Source organism: Oryctolagus cuniculus, assembly GCF_964237555.1.
Source record: "Oryctolagus cuniculus chromosome 16 unlocalized genomic scaffold, mOryCun1.1 SUPER_16_unloc_1, whole genome shotgun sequence".
NCBI lineage: Eukaryota > Metazoa > Chordata > Mammalia > Lagomorpha > Leporidae > Oryctolagus > Oryctolagus cuniculus.
The window spans coordinates 6,931,102-6,953,552 of record NW_027208201.1 but is presented as its reverse complement, the minus strand read 5'-3'; the positions used below and the strand labels follow the sequence as shown (position 1 = coordinate 6,953,552).

Sequence of the window (22,451 nt, the reverse complement as noted above, 5' to 3'; positions counted from 1 at the left end):
CACAATACAAAGCACTTGTTATTGCTGGAACCATGTCTGCATTTTCTGCATAGATGGTACTTGTTGGACCTCTAAAACCCCACAGGTAAATGGAATCCTAATTCTGGAGAGCAATGTGTGAGTCTCCACCAATACCATTCTCTCACATCTGATGAAAGGCAAATGTGGAAGCCAAGTATGGGTATCCTACCATGGTGTACAATGTGTCCCAGGGAGTCGGCTGGATTCTGAGAATATTAAAAAGTGGAAGAACTAATGAAGGTGTGAAGCAGTGCAACCTGAGGGAGCCCACTCTGATTGCTGTCTGAGGATAATATATCCATTTGCCATCTTCTGTGAATATTGACTTTTGACTAATCACAGCTCTTTGACACATAAGATATTTATAGCATGCAGAAATATTCTGTCCTAAGACAAGGCTCTCTTAGAAGGCATCCAGGGACCAAAGGTGGTTAGATGTGTAGATGTGAATACCTGGACATCTGGTTTCCACTTCAGATGAAGCTGAGGGCCATGCTAGTCCTGAAGATTCCCCAAGGAATGTTTAAGGCTCAGTTACAATTACACTGGAATTCACACACTCACCTGCCCAAGCCCAAGCCTGCCACAATCTCTTCCACAAAAGCAGATTTTGTCAAAGCGCACCCAGAAAACATTCTCACAACCTCTGACTGTTCTGTTTGAGAGGCAGAGAAACAGGGACAGAAAGAGAGAGAGCTCCTATTTGCTGTTTTCTCACTAAAAGCACACCTCAATAGCAGAAGCCCACCTGGTCCTGGGAAGAAACCAAGAGCCAGGAACTCAATAGAAGTCTCCAATCTAGGTGTTAGAAATCCAATTACATGAGCCATTTCTGATGCTTCCCATGGTCTGCATTAGCATCTCAGATATTCTCAATGAAGGGACGATTTCAAACAAGCAACAGCCAGGACATATCACTGCAAAACACAGAACACAGTAGCTTTGGAAGATTCTGGGCTGGATTTATTGCATTTCTAAGGTAACTCAGGTTATACTGTGGTGACACATGAACCCCAAAGTTGTAAGAGATCAATGCAGTAAAGATTGTCATTAGTCTCAGTGTGAACACATAACAGTGGTTGCTGAGAGAGGGGGTTGTGCTCCCCCAGTGGCATGGGGAGAAGATGAGGGAAATCCACTGTCTACTTTCTTCCTGATGCTACATCCAAAGTTCATGCCTTCTCAGTTGGAAATGCAAAGCATCCACAGCCTGTAGTGGTGCATTTTTTTCTTTCATACTGTGAATGGGGAATCACTGTCCTTAAAGTACTGGGCATGTAAAATGTGATCTTATCTGTGCTCAGAATGACATAGATCAGTGTAGGGACAGCCTCATCCACAAAAATGCCCCACGTTTCTGCCATGATCCACACCTTTCCCATGTGAAGAAGCATTTTTTTTTTGCAATGTGAACAATGACTAGATTCTTCATATCACCATGTAGTAGGTGCACATTTGTAGATGACATGCTCATGCTCACCTTGAAAGTAATATTATTACAATTCTGGTTGCCTTTTTTACCCTGGCTTATAGATGGATTTGTATGAAATTTATCACTTTATAGAATGGACCATCAAAGAAAGAGGTATTTTTCTCTGAAGGGAGTAGAGAACTTCCATTTTGATTATGGCCTTGTCTAAATAAAGTAGGAGTTTGTGAACTCAAGAGGCTTCCATATCCTTGGAAGCTCATGACAAGAGCCTTGGGTGATTACTGACCTTGGGTGATTACTGTCATAAAAAAGAGTGTCAATTGTTAAATCTCCATATTTTGGAATACTCTTCTATTTCTTTCTTTAAGATTTTGTAATTCTCATCATAGAGATCATTGACATCCTTGGTTAAATTTATTCCAAGGTATTTGATGGTTATTGTAGCTATTGTGAATGGGATTGATCTTAGCAGTTCTTTCTCAGCCATGGCATTGCTTGTGTATACAAAGGCTGTTGATTTTTCTGCATTGATTTTATATCCTGCTACTTTGCCAAACTCTTCTATGAGTTACAATAGTCTCTTAGTAGAGTTCTTTGGATCCCCTAAATAAAGAATCATATCATCTGCAAAGAGGGATAATTTGACTTCTTCCTTCCCAATTTGTATCCCTTTCATTTTTTTTCTTGCCTAATAGCTCTAGCTAGAACTTCCAGAACTATATTGAATAGCAGTGGTGAGAGTGGGCATCCCTGTCTGGTACCAGATCTTAGTGGAAATGCTTTCAAATTCCTTCCATACCCAATTTGCTTAGAGTTTTCATCATGAAAGGGTGTTGTATTTTATCAAATGCTTTCTTGGCGTCTATTTAGATAATCATATGGTTTTTCTTCTGCAGTCTGTTAATGTGGTGTATCACATTGATTGTTTTGCGCACATTAAACCATCCCTGCATACCAGGGATAAATCCCACTTGGTCTGGGTGGATGATTTTTCTGATGTGTTGTTGTATTCTATTGGCCAGTATTTTATTGAGGATTTTTGCTTCTATGTTCATCAGGTATATTGGTCTGTAATTCTCTTTCAATGCTGCATATTTTTCTGGCTTAGGGATTAAGGTGATGCTGGTTTCATAGAAAGAATTTGGGAGGATTCCCTCTTTTTGATTGTTCTGAATAGTTTGAAAAGAATTGGAGTTAGTTCTTCTTTAAATGTCTGGTAGAATTCAGCAGTGAATCCATCAGGTCCTGGGCTTTTCTTTGTTGGGAGGGCCTTTATTACTGTATCAATTTCTGTCTCAGTTATGGGTCTGTTTAGGTTTTCTATGTCTTCCTGGTTCATTTTAGGTAGGTTGCATGTGTCCAGGAATCTATCCATTTCTGATAGGTTTCCCTGTTTGTTGGCATACAGGTGTTTATAGAAAATTCTGATGATTCTTTTTATTTCTGTGGTGTCAGTTGTTACATTTCCTTTATCTCTGATTTTATTGATTTGGGTCTTTTCTCTTCTTTTTTTAGTTAGTTGGGCCAATGGGGTGTGAATTTTGTTCATTTTTTCAAAAAACCAGCTCCTCCTTTGACTGATTTTTTGTAATGTTTTTCTTGATTCAATCCTGTTGATTTGTTCTCTGATTTTAATTATTTCTCTTCTCCTACTAGATTTGGGTCTGGTTTGCTGCAGATTTTCTAGATCCTTGAGATACAGTGAAAGTCATCTATTTGGTGCCTTTCCAATTTCTTGATGTAGGCACCTATTGATATAAACATTTCTCTTAACACTGCTTTTGCTGTATCCTATAAGTTTTGGTACTTTGTGCTGTTATCCTCATTTACTTCCAGATAATTTTTGATTTCTCTTTTAATATCTTCTATGACCCATTGTTTATTCAGGAGCATGTTGTTCAATCTCCATGTGTTTGCATATGCTCTAGGGATTCCTGAGTTGCTAATTTCCAACGTCATTCCTTTATAGTGTGAGAAGCTGCATGGTATGATTCTAATTCTTTTGAATTTGCTGAGACTTGCTTTATGGCCTAGTATGTGGTCAATCCTAGAGAAGGTTCCACGTACTGCTGAGAAGAATGTAAATGCTTTCTGTGTAGGATGAAAAGTTCTGTAGATATCTGTTAGATCCATTTGGGCAATAGTGTCAATTAAATGTGCTGTTTCCTTGTTGATCTTCTGTCCTGTTGATCTGTCTATTTCTGAGAGTGGAGTACTGAAATCCCCCAGTACTATTGTATTGGGGTCTAAGTCTCCCTTTAAGTCCCTTAACAAATCTTTTAAATAAAGCGGTGCCATGTAATTAGGTGCATATACATTGATGATGGTTATATCTTCCTGTTGAATTGATCCCTTGATCATTATATACTGCCCCTCTTTGTCTCTCCTAACAGTTTTTGTGGTAAAGTTTATGTTGTCCGATATTAAGATGGCTATGCCCACTCTTTTTTCATTTCTGTTGGCATGGTATATCTTTTTCCAGCCTTTCACTTTCACTCTGTATGCATCTTTATTGGAAAGATGTGTTTCTTGTAAGCAGCAAATAGATGGGTTTTGTTCCTTTACCCAATCAGCCAATCGGTGTCTTTTAACTAGACAGTTCAGGCCTTTAATGTTCAATATGACTACTGATAAGTAGTAACTTTGCTCTGCCATTTGCCAAAGATATTTTCTGATATATGTTTTGAACTTCCTGTGATCTTTAGGCGTGAGGTTTCCTTCATTTACTTTCTTTCATATTGATGTTTCTGTGTTTCTGTGTGTAACACATCTTTAAGCATCTTTTGAAGGGCTGGACGAGTGGTGGCAAATTCTTTCAATTTCTGTTTGCTCTGAAAGGTCTTTATTTCACCTTCATTCACAAATGAGAGCTTTGCAGGATATAATATTCTGGGCTGGCAATTTTTCTCTCTTAGTACCTGGGCTATATCTCACCATTCCCTCCTAGCTTGTAGGGTTTCTGATGAGAAGTCAGCTGTGAGTCTGATTGGAGATCCTCTGAGAGTAATCTGACATTTCTCTCTTGCACATTTTAGGATCTTTTTTTTTTTATGTTTCACTGCAGCGAGCTTAATTACAACGTGTCGTGGTGAGGATCTCTTTTGGTCATGTTTATTAGGGGTTCTATGAGCTTCCTGTACTAGGTTTGTCTCTGTCCTTCTCCAAACCTGGGAAATTTTCTGCTAGTATCTCACTAAAAAGGCCTTCTAATCCTTTCTCCCTCTCCATGCCTTCAGGAACTCCTAGAACCCGAATGTTGTTTTTTTTAATAGTATCCTGAAGATTCCTGACAATATTTTTTAGATTTCTAATTTCCTCTTCTTTTCTTTGGTCTGACTGTATCTTTTCCTGTGCTCTGTCTTCTAAGTCCGATACTCTCTTCTGTTTCACCCATTCTGTTTTTAAGGCGCTCTAATGTGTTTATCATTTGATCTATTGAATTCTTCATTTCATTATGATTTCTCATCACTATCATAGTTTCATGTTCTGCTAGTTGTTTCATTTCATTTTATTTCCTCCTTAATATTTCATTTTCATGAGAGAGATTTTCTATCTTGTCCATTAAGGATTTCTGTAGCTTGAGAATTTGTTTTTGAGAACTTCTTAATGTTCTTATCAATTTTTTGAGATCTGCTTCTTGCATTTCTTCTATCTCATCATCTTCATAATCTTGAATTGGGGTGTCTCTTTCATTTGGGGGCATCATAGTGTCTTCCTTGTTCTTGTTACCTCGGTTTTTGCGTTTGTTGTTTGGCATATTGGAGATATTCTTTGTTTTTTTTTTTTCTCATTATACTGTGACTCTAGATTAAGAAGACGGTCTGCTTTTGATGGATCCTTAGAGGCTGTGATGGGTGTGGCCAGAGAGTTCTGGTTCTACAGGGTTAAGGGTGTGCCAAAGGTGATTCACTCTGATTGTTCTCTTTCTTGCTCTCACTCTCTCCTTTTTTTTTTTTTTTGACTCAGTTGGGAAGTAATTCCACAGAGCTGAATGGAATTGAGAGTAGTTGATGTATGAAATCTGGCCCCTGTGGGTATTTGTTTGCTTACCAGAGTCAGGTTTTTCTGCTTGGCTAATGAGGGGCACCCGCTTTACATATGCAAAATGGTACGCACCACTTTACTTATGTAAAATGGCGCCTGCCCTTTGTCTTGCTTGGCTTTGTAAGGTGAGTGGAGAGAGAGGCTAAATGTCCGTGCAGGTTCCCCTTATTTATTCATTTTTTTCTCTCCTCCAGCCAGCCTGGTGAACTTTCCCCAATGGGGTTTCAGGCCTCATTCTCTGTAGGCTTTTTCTGCCTTTCCCCACCAATGTCTCGGGTTACCGAGAGGTTTTTGTCTCACCTCCCCTTCCAGTGCTGGCGTGCAGACTCTGCGGCTCCGGAGGTTCCGGTGGGTTAGGCGGCCCTGGCAGTTCCCGCGACTCAGCTTCCACGAGGTGGGTGACCTTGCTCTCCCCTTAGGTTCTCCAAGTCACAGCCACTAGATCCGGAAGAGTTTTTTCCTGATCCTTTTCCTGAGGCTACCGTAACTCCACTTTTATTATACTATCTTTTCTCGGATGTCGGTGCGCCCTCACTATTCCGCCATCTTATTTGGCAAAGTATTAAGCCTTTTTACAGTAATGTAAATATGTTATCTCAGAAACTAAAGAAAGAGAGAGGGAGAAAGAAGGTGGGTAAGAGAGAGGAGGAGAAATTAAGGGAAGAAGAAAGGGAATATCAGTTTGTTTTTAGAATTGTATCTACAAAGCACATTGAATCTGTTAAAAACTTATTAATGGGGGGCCAGAGCTGTGGCATAGCAGGTAAAGCTGCTGCCTGCAGTGCCTTCATCCCATATGGATGCCGGTTTGATTCCCCCTGCTCCACTTTTGATCCAGCTCTCTGCTATGGCCTGGGCAAGCAGTGGAAGTTGGCTCAACTCCCTTAGCCTCTGTACACACGTGGGAGACCTGGAAGAATATCCTTGCTTCAGATCAGCTCAGCTCTAGCATTTGCAGTCATTTGGGGAGTGAACCAGCAGATGGAAGACCTCTCTCTCTCTCTCTTTCTCTCTCTGGATCTATATCTCTCTGTAACTCTGTCTTTCAAATAAATAAATCTTTTAAAAAAACTAATTAATGAACATCAACCAAGTGTCTCCTATAAGCTGCAAGCTATTTTTCCTACAACAAGAAGTCATAACATGTTTCCTTGACTCAGGTGATACATTTAGAAAACAAATCATGATTTTTTTTCTTTTGATGTAACAGGCAGACATTGATTTCTTGCTGAAATAAAGAGAGATGGAATGACTGTTGCTCCCATGGATTTAAAGTGATCATGCCCTAAAAAGTTGTTGTGATGAGGTTTCTTTAGCAAGTCCTTGTCTAAAATATCATTTATTTGATGAGTGAAGTTTTTTAACTTGCATTGCTCTGTGGAATTTTAAAAAGGGATGTTTTGCTGGCTGCAACAATAAATTCCACTGTGCTGTTTTAAAAAGTAATAATAATTAAAATTTTCCAAAATTTAAATATAAAAAAAGAAAGTGTAAATCAGATAAAAGATTATAGTTAAAACATAAAGGGCACTCAAAAAGTAAATAGTAAGAAAAAAATAACCCAACTGAATGTTTGCAAAGGACTTGAATAGAGATTTCTCAAAAAGAAGACCCACAATGAACAGGTAAATTAATAAATGATCTGGAAAGCCAAAACAGTGACAAAAAATATCATACATGGAGGATCTCCGTGATACCTCAGAGGAAAGAAAGGGTCATCAAAGAAGGATACACTCTTCTCTGAAGGGAGGAGAGAACATCCACTTTGCTTATGACTGTGCCCAAATACTGATGGGGTCTATGGTCACGAAAGGTTTCCATAGCCTTGGCAGCCCATGGCAAGAGCCTCAGATGATCAATCACTGATGTCAAAAAAAGAGCGTTACTTTTTAAAGGAAAAATAGTAGTCACTGTGGACTTGCTCCCCACGAAGGACCTCTGTCCCTAATGAATTTTAATATGAGAACCAACTGCACATTTTCTCCCCAAACAGTACTCTATATGTTGTGTATGTGCATGGGTGCAAATTGTTGAAGTCTATGCTTAGCATGGAGTTGGTCCTCTGTATATAAAGTCATGCTAAAAATACACCATAATAAAGACAGAGATGGGAGAGGGAGAGGGAGGTGAGGTGGGATTTGCGAGGGGGGTAAGGGGGAAAGAACTACTATATTCCTAAAGTAGTATCTAGGAAAAATGCATTCATTAAATAAAAAATGAATAAATGCTCATCACCACTAATTACCAGAGAGTTACAAACTGATGCTATAAAGAGATATCACCACACACCTGTTAGAAGAGTTATTAAAAAAAAAAAAACATAAAAGGGGGCAGGCAATTTAGCATATCAGGTAAAGCCACTGCCTGTGATGCTGGCATCCCATACAGGTGATAGTTTCAGACCTGACTACTCCACTGCTAATACACCTGCCTGCTAATGACCTGGGAAACCATAGAAGATGTTCCAAGTTCTCGAGCCCCTGAACACACATGGGAGAACTGGAAGAAGCTCCTGGCTCTTGGCTTTAACTTGGTCCAGCACTAGCTGTTGTAGCCATTAGGAGGAGTGAACCAGTGGATGGAAGATCTCTCTCTCTCTCTCTCTCTCTCTGTCTGTCTCCTTGTTCTTTCTCCTTCCTCTCTTTCTGTAACTTTGACTTTCAAATAAATAAAATAAATCTTTAAAAAACATAGAAGAAATAAATGTTAACAAGGATGAAGATAGAAAGGTAAATTAGTATTAATATAATGAAAATTGTATGATGAAAAATAGCACCTTCATATTACCCAGCAGTCCCAGTGCTACCTGTAATTATATATCTGAAGGATGTGGAATTTGCATGTGAAAGAGACATCTGCACTCCCATGTTCATTGCAACAGTATGCAAAAGTTCCAAGTGTGGAATCAACGTAAGTGTCCATCAATAGATAAATGTATAAAGACGATGTGGTCTGTATATAAAATGCAATATTATTCAGTCTTAACAATAAGGAAAATCTTATTTGACAACGTGGATGAGTGTCGAGGTCATTCGGATGCATGGCATACATCATGTGCAAAAAAAGAATGTATCCTTTCCTCATTCCTAGGACTGGTGTCCAAAGTCAACTTCAGAAAGAGAGCTTTTGGGGCTGTCACTGTGGAATAGCTCATAAAGCTCCCAACTGCAGTGCCAGCATCCCATATGGTCATGGGTTCAACTCCTGGCTTCTCCACTTCCAATCAAGCTCTCTGCTGTGGTATGGGAAAGCAGTAGAAGATGGCCAAGTCCTTGGACTTCTGCAGCCATGTTGGGGATCCAGAAGAAATCTGGAAGAAGCTCCTGGTGCTTGGCATCAGATCAGCACAGCTCCAGATGTTGTGGCCATCTGGGGAGCAAACCAGCAAATAAACAAATCTTTTTTGAAATTGTGACAGGCTCAATTGGACTTGCCCCAAATGGTGGAGTTAGAAATGTGCCAGGGGATTCCAATACAACACCATCAAGGTTTCATGTACCAATGCCATCTCACTAGTCAAAATGATCAATTCCAGGTCACAATTGATCATACTGATAGGTCTAAGAGTCAAAGGGATCACATAAACAAGACTAGTGTCTGTGAATACTAACTGATAGAATAAAAAAGGGAGAGAATTATCCAACATGCGAAGTGGGATACACAGCAGACTCATAGAATGGCAGATGTCCTAAACACCACTCTGGCCTCAGAATCAGCCCTTAAGGCATTTGGAGCTGGCTGAAGAGCCCATGAGAGTATTTTAGGCATGGAAAGCCAAGACACTCTGGAAAAAAAAGAGGACCTAAATGAAAGATCTCTGTGAGTGAGATCCCAGTGGAAAGAACAGGTCATCAAAGAAGGAGGTACCTTTCTCTGAAGGGAGGAGAGAACTTCCACTTTGACTATGACCCTGTTGGAATAAGATCGAAGTCAGAGAACTCAAGAGGCTTCCATAGCCTTGGAAACTCATGACTAGAGCCTAGGAAAATTTCTGACGCCATAAACAAGTGTGTCAAATTGTTAAGTCAACAAGAATCACCGTGTACTTACTCCTCATATGGGATTTCTGTCCTTAATGTATTGTGCAATGTGAATTAATGCTATAACTAGTACTGAAACAGTATTTTACACTTTATGTTCTGTGTGGGTGCAAACTGATGAAATCTTTACTTAATATATGCTAAATTGATCTTCTATATAAAAAGATAATTGAAAATGAATCTTGTTGTGAATGGAATGGGAGAGGGAGCAGGAGATGGGAGGGTTGCAGGTGGGAGGGAAGTTATGGGGGGAAAAGCCATTGTAATCCATAAACTGTACTTTGGAAATTTATATTTACTAAATAAAAGTTCAAAAAATTAAATAGAGCTTTGTGATTGAAACACTAGGAGGTGGGAAACTATGAACACGTTGATCACAGCAGTCAAAATTAGGCAAGACCAAGCATTTCAAGTGAACTGTCACATATCATGAGATAACACAGTGAACAACATGTTGTATACTTGAAAGTGTTGACACAATAGACCTTTAAGTGTGGTCAGCACAAGAAAAAATAAGGCAATGAAATAAAGCTGAGACACAAAACAGTTGTATTATACCACTCAACATTGTGTACAGGTATCAAATCATTCTCTGGTAGACATACATCTACATAATTTAAAATTATGAATTTCAAAATGAAAATACACATGTAAAATTTTCTCTGAAAAGGGGGGGGAAATAAATATGGAACACAGAAAATAAGTGGTTGAAAACCAACACAGTTTCTCTCAGTTGTCACATTGAAACAACATGTTGAGAGCTTGGTGATTCTAGTGTTCTCTTTGTGGAGGGAATCAGGCTGATGGGTAGGAGCTCAGCTGTGGGAGAGGAGTAAGATTGGGAGATGAACTACTTCCTCTCTCTGGAATGTGGCTTATTCATTTATTAATAAGTAAGCCCTTTTTTGGCAGCAGGATACCGTGGCCCTGGGAGTGACATTAGGCACGATAATGATGAGCATTCCTGTGGTGTCAGAAGTCATCTGTGACTGATGTCAGCCCTTCACCTAATGTCTACAGCATCATGTGGGAAGATGCAGCTGGGTGTTTTGGTTATTCCAACACCAACTTTTTCTAACCCTGCCAAATTCCTCACAGATGTCTATTCACAAAACCCTTGGCCACTGTGCATACTATTGAACAGAGCTGCTGTACCAGGATGCTATGATTGCCAAAGCCTTGTTGGACTATGATGCAACCCTAGAGGCAAAGGAGGTAGACAAGTGCAAAACATGTTTTTCCAAATGGTTTTCCCCCATAATGCAGGACAACAGGTGCAGAGCCTCCAGCAGGTGGATCCCCTGAGTTTCTGGATGAGACAAATGGGAAGCATTGAAAATACAGGGAACCCAGAGCAGCTCTGATTACAGGACACTCAGAGCCAGGTCTCAGCACTGTGACTTGCTTTGAACTCTGCATTCTGCTTTTAGCTGTGCTCTGGTCTAGCTCACCAGACTGGCACACAGGTTCCTACAGGCAGAGGGCACACGTCAATACCTGGAGTCAGCTGTGCTCTACACAGAGCTCCACTGTCACTGCTGATTGATGAGCCCTCAGACCTGATCCAGCCCTGTGTCTCCTCCTCTCAGCTGAGACTCAGGGCTCTCACTATAGTTTGGGGAGACAGTGACATGGCTTTATCTAATTCACAGGACAGGATTGTTGAGAACTGCCATGAGTATCTGAAGCCAAGTGTCCAGAAATGGAGACCTAGTGCTGGGAATGTTTTTTCCCTGTACATGGAACCAGAAAGAGACATGATCCGGTTATCCTTTTTACTCAAGCCTGGGTATAATGTGGTGGCATCTTGGTAAGCTTAAGGCTGTGTGTAAGTCTTATGTGTTGTTATGACTACATGTGAGTGTATGCTTGTGCCTCCCTGTGTCCAATCACTAATGAGATTTCTGAGAATTCTGCACAGAATGGTTGTTTTTTCTTCCACTATCTTTCTGCTTCTACTTGCTTCCCTACTCCTTCAGAGACCTAGGAGAGACACCAACATTTTTGTGCCTGCTTGATGGACAAGGTCTCTCTGATTAAGCCCTGGTGGTCTTTGAAAGAGTGAAACATTGTATCTTTCGCATCCCTTTACTTTCAGTTTATGTGTATCTTTACTTGTGAGGTGAATTTATTATGGGCAATGTAGAGTTCAGTATAGTTTCTTATTCATTCAGTTAGGCTATATCTTTTGACTGGGTAATATATTCCATTTACCTTCAAGGCTAATGTGAGAGATGAGAACTCACTACTGCAATTTTGTTGATGGCTTACTTCTTCTCTTACATAATCTATGTTTCATTATGCCTTTCTTTTCATTCATCTTTGTGTTTTGGTAGCTTTCTGTCATAATGGTGGATTTTCTTATCTTTCTCTTTTATGAATTTGCAATGTTACTGAATTTTGTATTGTCATTGTGTTTTCATGATGATTGTTATGATTAGATTCTTGAGTCTTTTTTAAAGATTTATTTTACTTATTTGAAACACAGAGTTACAGAGAGAAGCAGAGACATAGAGAGAGGTCCTCCATCTGCTGGTTCACTCCCCAATGGCTGCAATGTCTGGAGCTGCACCTATCCAAAGCCAGAAGCCAGGAGATTCCTCCAGGTCTCCCACATGGGTGCATAGGCCCAAGGACTTCGGCCATTCTCCATTGCTATTCCAGGCCATAGCAGAGAGCTGGATCAGAAGAGCAGCAGCCTACTCCAGAACCAGTGCCCATATGGCATGCCGGCTCTTCAACCCAAGGCAATAACCCACTGGGCCACAGCATTGGCCCTGATCCTTTAATTCTAATGTAGGTCTCCCTTCAGGATTCTTTGTCTGGTAATGATGAATGTTCTCAGTTTAGCTTGTCTGGGAATGATTTTATTTCTGATTCACTTTTAAAAGGTAGGTCACTGGATAAAGCATTTTTGGTTGAAATTTTGTTTCTCAAGACCTGAACATATCATCCTATTCTCTTCTGGTCAAGAGGTTTTTGCTGAGAAGTCTGCTACTAATCTAAGTGAAACTTGATGTCTGTGTTTCACTGTCTTTGGGATTTTGTCATTTAACTTTTTTTTTTTCGACAGGCAGAGTGGACAGTGAAAGAAAGAGACAGAGAGAAAGGTCTTCCTTTGCCGTTGGTTCACCCTCCAATGGCCACCGTGGCCGGCGCACTGCGGCCAGCGCACCACACTGATCCAAAGGCAGGAGCCAGGTGCTTCTCCTGGTCTCCCATGCGGGTGCAGGGCCCAAGCACTTGGGCCATCCTCCACTGCCCTCCCAGGCCATAGCAGAGAGCTTGCCTGGAAGAGGGGCAACCGGGACAGAATCTGGCACCCTGACTGGGACTTGAACCTGGTGTGCCGGCCCTGCTATGTGGAGGATTAGCCTGTTGAGCCGTGGTGCCGGCCTCTGTCATTTAACTTTTGACAATTTGGCTACAACATTCCTTGTAGAAAGTCTTCATTCGTTGAAACTTGTTGAGGTCCTTTGAACTTCCTGTATGTGGTTGCTCATATAAAATACAAGACTGGGGAAATTTTCAATAATTATTTCTTATATATATATATATGTGTGTGTGTGTGTGTGTATATTTCAAATAATATCTCAATTATTTCATTTAAGAAGTTCTCAATGGCTATTCCTATGATTATTCCTGTAACACAAACATTTGTTTACTTAATGATATCCCATACATTCCCTAGGCTATCTTTTTTTTTTTTTTAACTTCTCTCTCTTTATTTTTGCCTGATGGGATGATGGCAAAATCTTGATCTCAAGGTCAGCAATTTTTTTTCCTACTTGTCCAATTTTATTTTTGTTCATTGTATTTTTATTTCATTGGTGTAATTTCTCAACTCCAAAATTTCTGTTTAATTCTTTCTAATGATTTCTTCTGTTTGCTTATGACATGTTTAATATCATATATTGTTTCCTTAATTGTTTTGAATTGACCATCTGTGTTCCCTGATATCTCATTGAGATTCCTAAGGATCATTATTTTGGATTTATTTTTATTTGTTCATTTATCTCCTTCAATTCAGTATCTATTAATGGAGAACTGTTTCATCCTTTTGGAGCTGTCATGCTTCTAGGCATCTTTACTGTGTTCCTACACTGACATCTGTAAATGTGGTGGAACAGTTCCTCTTTCTTTGTGGAGTAACTTCAGTTCGAAAACTTTTTTGTTTAGATGCAATGTAGGAGGTCAGTTGTGTGGTTACTTGGGTTTTGCTTCTCAGTGATCCCAGAATTGAAACCTCTAAGTGATCTCTTCAGCTATAACCAATGTCATCAGTATCTATGGGTCTAGAGTGGTCTAGTCTGTGGTAATTCATGGGAGCTGGCCCTGACCAGCTTCACTGTGGCTTTCCTAGCCAGGAATCTGCCAGACACGTTCAATGAAGCCAAGTTCCTGAAATTCAGCATGCTGGTGTTCTGCAGTGTCTGGGTGACTTTCCTGCCTGTCTACCACAGCACCAAGGGGAAGGTCATGGTGGCCGTGGAGGTCTTCTCCATCTTGACATCCAGTGCAGGGCTCCTAGGCTGCATATTTGTCCCCAAATGCTATGTTATTCTTTTAAGACCTGAGAACAATTTGAAAGACTTAAAGAAAAAAAGCAAGTTGTAAAGGATTCTAAAATTTTCCACTTGTTTTGCTATCAAATATTTGGAGTTTAGACCCAACAATCTACTCTGAAATATCATTCCTGAAATATGAAGGGCTAAAATTGCTATTTCCTTTAAAATCTACTTGTGGATTGGACATTTAGCCTAGCAATCTGAATGCATGCATGGCATCTATTTTTGGCTCTGGCTTTGGCTCTTGACCTGGACTTCTGACTCCTGGGACCCTGGAAGGAAGTGGTGAATCTTCACATTAACTTGATCCTGGCCACCCTTGTGAAAATTTAGGGTTTGACTCCCTGTTATTGGTTGTAGCCTCAGCCCAGGCACAGGCATTGGGGGTGTAGAGGTGTGAGGCATTGAATGGGAGGTCTCTATCTGTCACTAACCTTCTGTTTCTCTCCATCTCAGAGTTTGTTATGGAAGTTAGAGAAAAATTTTATACTGAGTGAAAATAAATTATGGTGTAAATGCCCATCAGGGCTCCAACAACAATGCTACTTTATTTTAAAAGGCTAGCCCTGAAATGGTTAAGACTGAATTACTTTCTATTTATTTATCAATATACAGACAATGTAAGCATTCATATTTGCTAAGACATCTAATTATACATGCTTTACATTCTGTTTTCTCTGGCTATTGAGTGCTCATCATTTCTTTGTTGACATTGTCATTTAAATGAGATTTATTTTCCAGACACAGGAGGCACTTGGTCATACAGTGTTCTTCTGTAGAGATATTGTGCCTCGCCCCCATGGCCCCAGTATGGCCCCCATCCCCACTCTCTGCCACTGCGGGCTGCTCACCCTCCTGGGGGTCCCCTTTAAAAGTTCCGCTGCCATGTTCCCACAAGGGTTTTGTGGGGTTGGGGTCTGCCCATAACCAGTGGCGGTGGCAGCACTGAGGTTTTCCCCGTGTGAGGACACGTGTTTTGTGGCTGTGGTTGAGATATTGTGTTGCCCAAAAATATCTTAATAAATGCTCATTGCTGAGATTTTTGAAATGGTGCTTTTATCACACATATATGGGATATTCATTTACACATGGCACTGACTTAGTAACTGTACGTTCTTCTGTCAATGTATTGGCTTTTGTTTTGTCTTTGTTTTAAGTTTTCTTTTTCCAGTTGCACATGGGACACAAGGCTGGATTAATGTGAAATTCTCATAGCAAAGATAAACCAATTTTAAACTGGACAAGTCAAAAGCATTTAAGTGCATGCACATTCATATTGAACATGCAGATTGTGCACAGTATGTTCACACATTCGTGCAATAGTCTTCTCTATGTGGAGTGAAGTGATTTTCATCACCGTAAAAATTGTATTATGCAGTAAGAAATCACTTTCAAACTCATATCATGGAAGCAATCATCTCCTTCAGTTTCTAAGAGTTTACCTTTTTGAATAATTCTGACAAGTGGCAGCAGTCAATATGTGGCATAAGAGTCTGGCTTCAAACCCATCCACATTGCAGCAGGCTTTATTAATTCCTTTTTCAAACTCCATCTTACTGATGATTTTTATCATTTTGTTTTACAATTTTATTCTCTTTCATTGTTTTTGTTCAACCTAATATTTTATTGTTATTTTTTAGATAACATAGTTTTAGTTTGCATTTGACTCAAAGGCTTAATGCTCCACTAAATAAAGGGCTCAACAAGCACCAAGCAAAAAGACCATAGTACTGTAGGAAAATAGGCAGGGGCTATAAACAATAATCCAATGAAAAGATGTTCAACTTCCCTCATATACTGAAAATTTTAAAATTGCCATAGAATATTAATGCTAGAGTACTGTATAGTTCTTAATAATTCGTTCAACAAAGATTTAAAACAAAGTATTGCAAAAACACTGTATTTGCAGCCCAAATGGTACACACAGACATATTTCTCTCCTAAAATTTCTATTTTTTTCACAGCCAAAATGAATTTTTCTTTTATTTCCCCAGAACCTTTTTAATTAAGGTGTCAAAACTTCATGCATTGCAGAAATATAACGTTAGGAACATTGTGATTTTTCCCACCCTACCTGCCCTTCCACCCACACTCCTACACTTCTTCCTCCCTCCTACCCAATTCCCATTCTTATTTTTACTAAGATATATTTTCAATTAACTTTATACACATAAGGTTAATTCTATACTAAGTAAGAGTTCAACAAGTAGTATGAAAAAACAAACCGTTCCTCAACAATTGAGAAAAGGGCTGTTCAATGGCATCACATCTCCAAGTGCTTTATTAAATTTTCATATTGTGATTATTTTAAAATTAGCTCCCACATTTAAGGGAGAATTTGTGGTATTTGTCTTTCTGTCTACCATATTCATTTTATCTAATAGTCCACAGCAGGACATTCATTTTTTTCCACATTGTTACTGATATAAACTGGTGCTCCACACTCTCTTATATAGCAGCCTTACCAGCTCCCATTCCCACAAACAGTGGATCAGGGTACCTTTTTCCACACATCTCACCAGCATCTGTTTTTTGTTGATTTCTGTATGAAAGCCATCCTAACTGGGGTGAGATGAACCCTCACTGTGGTTTTGGTTTTCATTTCCCTGATGGCTAGTGATCCTGAGCATTTTTTTTCATGTGTCAGTTGGCCATTTGATTTCATCTTTTGAAAAATGCCTCGGGTCCTTTGCCACTTCTAAACTGGGTTGTTTGTTTTGTTGTTGTTAAATTTCTTGAGCTCTTTATGCATTCTGGTTATTAATCCTTTATCAGTTGCATAGTTTGCAAATAATTTCTCCCATTCTGTCAGTTGTCTTTTCATTTTGCTGATTGCTTCTTTCACAGTGCAGAAGTTTCTCGATCTGATGTAATCCCATTTGTCGATTTTGGCTTTTATTGCCTATGCCTCTAGGTCTTTTACAAGAAATCTTTGTCTATGACAATGGCTGACATCATTTTTAAGACTTATTTATTTATTTGAAAGTCTGAGTCAGAGAGAAAGAGAGAGAGAGAGAGAGAGAGAGAGAGAGAGAGAGAGAGAGAGAGGTCTTCCATCGAATGGCTCACTCCCCAGATAGCTGCAATGGACGGAGCTGTGATGATCTGAAGCCAGAAACCAGGGGCTTCTTCTGGGTCTCCCAAATGGGTGCAGGGGCCCAAGGATTTAGGCCATCTTCTACTTATTTCCCAAACCATGGCAGAGAGCTGGATCAGAAGTGGAGCAGCTGGGTCTCAAACTGGCACCCATATGGGATGCCAGTGCTTCAGGCCAGGGCATTAAACCACTGTGCCACAGAGGCACCCCCTGACATCATTTTAAAATCAGTACTTGATGACTGTATGGTGAAGAAGAGGAATAGATTAGATCAAGGTACATATCCTTCCTTATCTCTGGGAGAGAGCAATGGATTCACTTGTTCTGGCTATAGCCATGCTCACTGTGACTGTGCTTACATCTTTAGTGATATCCCACACAGAAGTTTCTGCTGTCGCATGATCTCTCAGAGCTACTCATCTCAGAACTCTGGTTCTATAAGTAGCAAATGCTATGGAAACCTAGCACCCCAACTGATTTCTCTGTTTTATAACAAAATGGATAGCAGGCATTTTAGCCTAGTGATTATGACCATGTCCTCAATGGAGTTTCTGAGTTCAGTCCCTGGCTCCAGCTCCTGACCCCAACTTCTCAGATTCAGACACTGGGAGGCAGTGGTGACAGATCAAGCATTGGTTTCCTGTCATCTATGTGCAAGACTTGGATTTATTTCTTGGCACCTGGTTCTGTCCCAAGCCCAGCCCCAACTAAGTGGGAGATTTTTCTCTCACTTTTTTTTAATAGGTGATTTCTTTTTTATTTTATTTATTTATTTTATTTGACTGGTAGAGTCACAGACAGTGAGAGAAAGAGAGACTGAAAGATCTTCCTTCTGTTGGCTCACTCCCCTAAATGGTCGCTACGGCCAGCACTGCGCCAAACTGATGCCAGGAGCCAGGTGCTTCTTCCTGATCTCCCATGACGGTGGAGGATCCCAAACTCTTGGGCCATCCTCCACTGCCCTCCTGGGCCACAACAGAGAGCTAGACTGGAAGAGGAGCAACTGGGACTAGAACCCGGCATCCATATGTGATGCCGGTGTCACAGGCGGGGGATTAACCAAGTGAGCCATGATGCTGGCTCTGAGATTTTTCTCTCTCTTCATAGACTTATTAGGAAATAAACATGACTAGGGAATGTTGGAAATAAAAGAAAAAGAGTAATTGTGTGAAGCTATCTTCAGCTGCCTAGCAAGGATACAAGCAATAATGTCATTTTATATTGAGCAACTATCCCTGAATTTTTGAATATTGAATTATTATCTATTTTCTTAATCAATTTACCTACACTACAATCACTCATACTTGATATGATATCTAAACTACATATGCTTTGTGTTCAGTTTTCTCTGGGTCATTTGAGTTTGCTATTTCATAATTTAAGTGGGGTTTCCTTCCCAGTACCAGAGTCAATTTATGAAGCTATTATCCTGAAATGGATACTGTATTGTACACAATCTCTTGAATAATAATCATTTTCCAATTATGCATGATGGTACTTCAAAGACTTCTTGGTGCTTGTTCTTATCAACAGCACAGTAGATGACTGTGGGTTACTATTTTCTACTCTAACACCCAGCCCCTACCCCAAATTCCTACATACTGTAACAGAGAATATGCTTATGTCAAGAATCTGTTTTAATCATAATTTACAATGCTTTCTTCCTGAAGGTCACCTTCCTAGGATTTCCTGAACCCACAAAGCTGCTAACACAATCTTCAGGTGAAATAGCTGTAGAATCAGTATTTAACTAACAAACTTATCTATAATCATCCCCAAAAAATAAAAATAAGATGGTATCATTATCACTCTTATATGTAGTTTTCATGAATACATACAAATGATTCTGTAATTAAATACATAGGGCTAAATCTATCCATTGACTGCTGTTTATTTTTGACCTTGCTTAGAGTTTTTTCTATAATTCCACTTGGAGAGAATGCTGTTTCTATTGACATATAATTCGCATAGCCAATGTGAATCACTTTAAACTGAAAATCTCAGTGGAACTGAAGCACATCCATACTCATACTGTACACTCACATTGTATACAGTGTGTTTACAGATTTGTGAAAACAACATTGCTATGTAGATCCAAAACCACTTCCCTATCCCATAGTCAGTCTCTTCACTAAGCAGTCAACAGCAAGTCCCCAGACCACAGGGCAGGCAACCATCATATCCTTCAGTTTCCTTTTTAAAATTTTTTAAATTTGTATTTATTTATTTGAAAGGCAGCCTGACAGAGAGGCAGAGGCAGAGAAAGAGATAGAGGTCTTCCCTCTGTTGGTTCACTCCCCAAAAGGCTGCCATGGCTGAAACTGGCCGATCCCAAGCCAGGAGCCAGGAGCTTCTTCCAGGTCTTCCACGTGGGTGCAGGGGCCCAAGCACTTGGTACATCTTCTACTGCTTTCTCAGGCCATAGCAGAGAGCTGGATCAGAAGTGGAGCAGATAGGATGCTGACCAGCCCCCATGTGGAATGCCAGCACTGCAAGTGTTGGCTTTACCCTGTACACCACAGGGCCGGCCCCTTTCCTTCACTTTCTATAGGTTTACATATATTTGACATACCATAGGAAACATTCTGAGACCATATTATCTATCGCAAAGTGCTTGGACACCACCCTTTAAGCGTGGTCACACATAAAAATGAAAAGGATGTGAGGTAATGGACAAGATAAATAGTTGGATGGAGCCAATCCTCAATGTATGCAGTTGCAAGTCATTCTCATGGAACCATAAATTGTTACATTTTAAATAATCATATAAAAGTATTTAAGGGGGCCGGCGCCGTGGCTCACGTGGCTACTCCTCCGCCTGCAGCACCAGCATCCCATATGGGCACCAGGTTCTAGTCCTGGTTGCTCCTCTTCCAGTCTAGCTCTCTGCTGTGGCCCGGGAGGGCAGTGGAGGATGGCCCAAGTGCTTGGGCCCCTACACCCACATGGGAGATCACGAAGAAGCACCTGGCTTCTGGCTTTGGATTGGTGCAGTGCCATCCATGGTGGCCATTTGGGGAGTGAACCAACAGAAGGAGGACCTTTCTGTCTCTCTCTCTGAGGGTCTGTAACTCTACCTGTCTAATAAATTAAAAAAAAACAATTAAAAGTATTTAAGAAAATTCTACTGAGATGTTTTATATGAAATGTGAGGAAACATAGATATGATCAGGAAATCAATGTTTAATAAAGAATACAGTTCCTGTCACTTGTCACAGGATATGTCACTTATCACAGTTCCTGTGACTTGCCATTTGCCATGGGATGTTGATTCAAGGTTGCTGGTGCAGAATACTGAATTTGAGAAGTATGTTGGGGAAGTGGATTAATTGTTTGGAGTGGTAGATGCGGGGAGATGAGCTCCTACAGTTCTCTGGATGTACCTATTTATTTAGCAATTAGAAACTCATGTTCCTAGCAGAGTTCTGTAGGTCTGAGAGTGATATTAAGATGCAGTAATGAAGACAATGGCTGGGGTGTACACAGAGCCATCAATGAATGACACCAGCCCTTCACTTCTTTCTAGAGAAACACATGTAATGATGCAACTTGTTGTTTTGTTTATCTGAACACCAACTCTTTCTAAAGATGCCAAATTCTCCCAAGCAAACTATCGAAATAACCACTCTTGGTCCCTTGTACACACAGGTTTACAGGTCTGCTGTGTAAACCTGGGGTGGTCCCCAAAGCCCTGATCGACCATGATGAAATCATAGAGGACAGGTTGGAGGGACAAAGACGTCTTTTCTTTTTTTTAAACTTTTATTTAATAAATACAAATTTCCAAAGTGCAACTTTTGAATTATAGCTGCTTCCCCCCCATAACCTTCCTGCTGCCTGCAGCCCTCCCATCTCCCACACCCTCTCCCATCCCATTTTTCATCATGATTCATTTTTAATTATCTTTATATACAGAAGATTAACTTAGTATATACTAAGTGAAGATTTCAACAGACTGCACTCACAAAGACACACAAAGTATAGAGTACAGTTTGGGTAGTAGTTTTACCATTAATTCACATAGTACAACACGTTAAGGACAGAGGTCCTACATGGGGAGCAGGTGCACAGTGACCCCCATTGTTGATTTAACAATTGACACTCTTATTTATGATATCAGTAATCACCCAAAGTTCTTGTTATGAACTGCCAAGGCTATGGAAGCCTCTTGAGTTCACCAACTCCGATCTTGTTTAGACAAGGCCATAATCAAAGTAGAAGTTCTCTCCTCCCTTCAGAAAAAGGTACTGCATTCTGTGATGACCTGTTCTTTCCACTGGGATCTCACTCACAGAGATCTTTCATTTAGGTCATTTTTTGACAGAGTGTCTTGGCTTTCCATGCCTCAAATACTCTCATGGGCTTTTTAGTCAGATCTGAATGCCCTAAGGGCCGATTCTGAGGCCAGAGTGCTGTTTAAAGACATCTGCCATTCTAAGAGTTTGCTCTGTTTCCCACTTCCCATGTTGCATTGTTCCCTCCTTTTTAATTCTATCAATTTATTATTTGCAGACACTGGCCTTATTTATTTGGCCCCTTTGACACTTAATCCCATCTTTTTGATCAATTATGAACTTAAACTGATCACTTGAACAAGTAAGATGGCATTGGTACTTGCCACCTTAATGGGATTGAATTGGAATCCCCTGGCACGTTTCTAGCTCTACTATGAGGTGTAAGTCCAAATGAGCATGTGCAGAACTATACATCTTCACACTCCCTTATTCCCATTCTTATATTTAACAGGGATCACTTTTAAGTTACATTTAAATGACTAAGAATAATCGTGTTGTTTTCCAAAGTGATTTTTCCACGGAATGGAGGGTGATAGGTGCAGAGCTTCCTTGCAGAATGCTTCCTTGTGTTTCCAGAATGGACACAGATAAAAGAATAAAAAGACTCAGAGGTCTGATCTGCTCTGACCACAGTGACACAAAATCTAGGTCTCTGTACTATGACTGACTTAGAAATATCTCCCTTTGGCTTCTAGCCGTGTCCTTGTCTGGATCATCACACTGTCATGCACATTATATAGGCTGAGGACACAGCAATCCCAAGACTTGGCTGTGCCCTACATAGAGACAAGTTCTGCCTGCAGAGGGCTGACCCTGCAGGCAGTATCTGCCCATGTTCTTCCCATTTCAGCTGAGACTCTGGTCTCTGACTCTATGCTGGGGAGATACTGGATGTCACCATTTCTGATTTTTCTCTTCCTACTCCCACACCCTTTACACACTTCATTGAACATG

The 22,451-nt window shown here is 40.2% G+C and overlaps 1 protein-coding gene across 1 annotated transcript in view; it reads left to right on the top strand.

Annotated features, from left to right (window-relative positions):
* Positions 1–22,451, top strand: part of LOC138847813 (vomeronasal type-2 receptor 116-like) — a 56,991-nt gene that overhangs the window by 3,864 nt on the left and 30,676 nt on the right. Inside the window, exons 2-3 of the mRNA XM_070067627.1 lie at positions 5,810–5,891; positions 20,851–20,925. Of these exons, the coding sequence (XP_069923728.1) occupies positions 5,810–5,891; positions 20,851–20,925 (157 nt within the window). The remainder of the gene's footprint in view (positions 1–5,809; positions 5,892–20,850; positions 20,926–22,451) is intronic.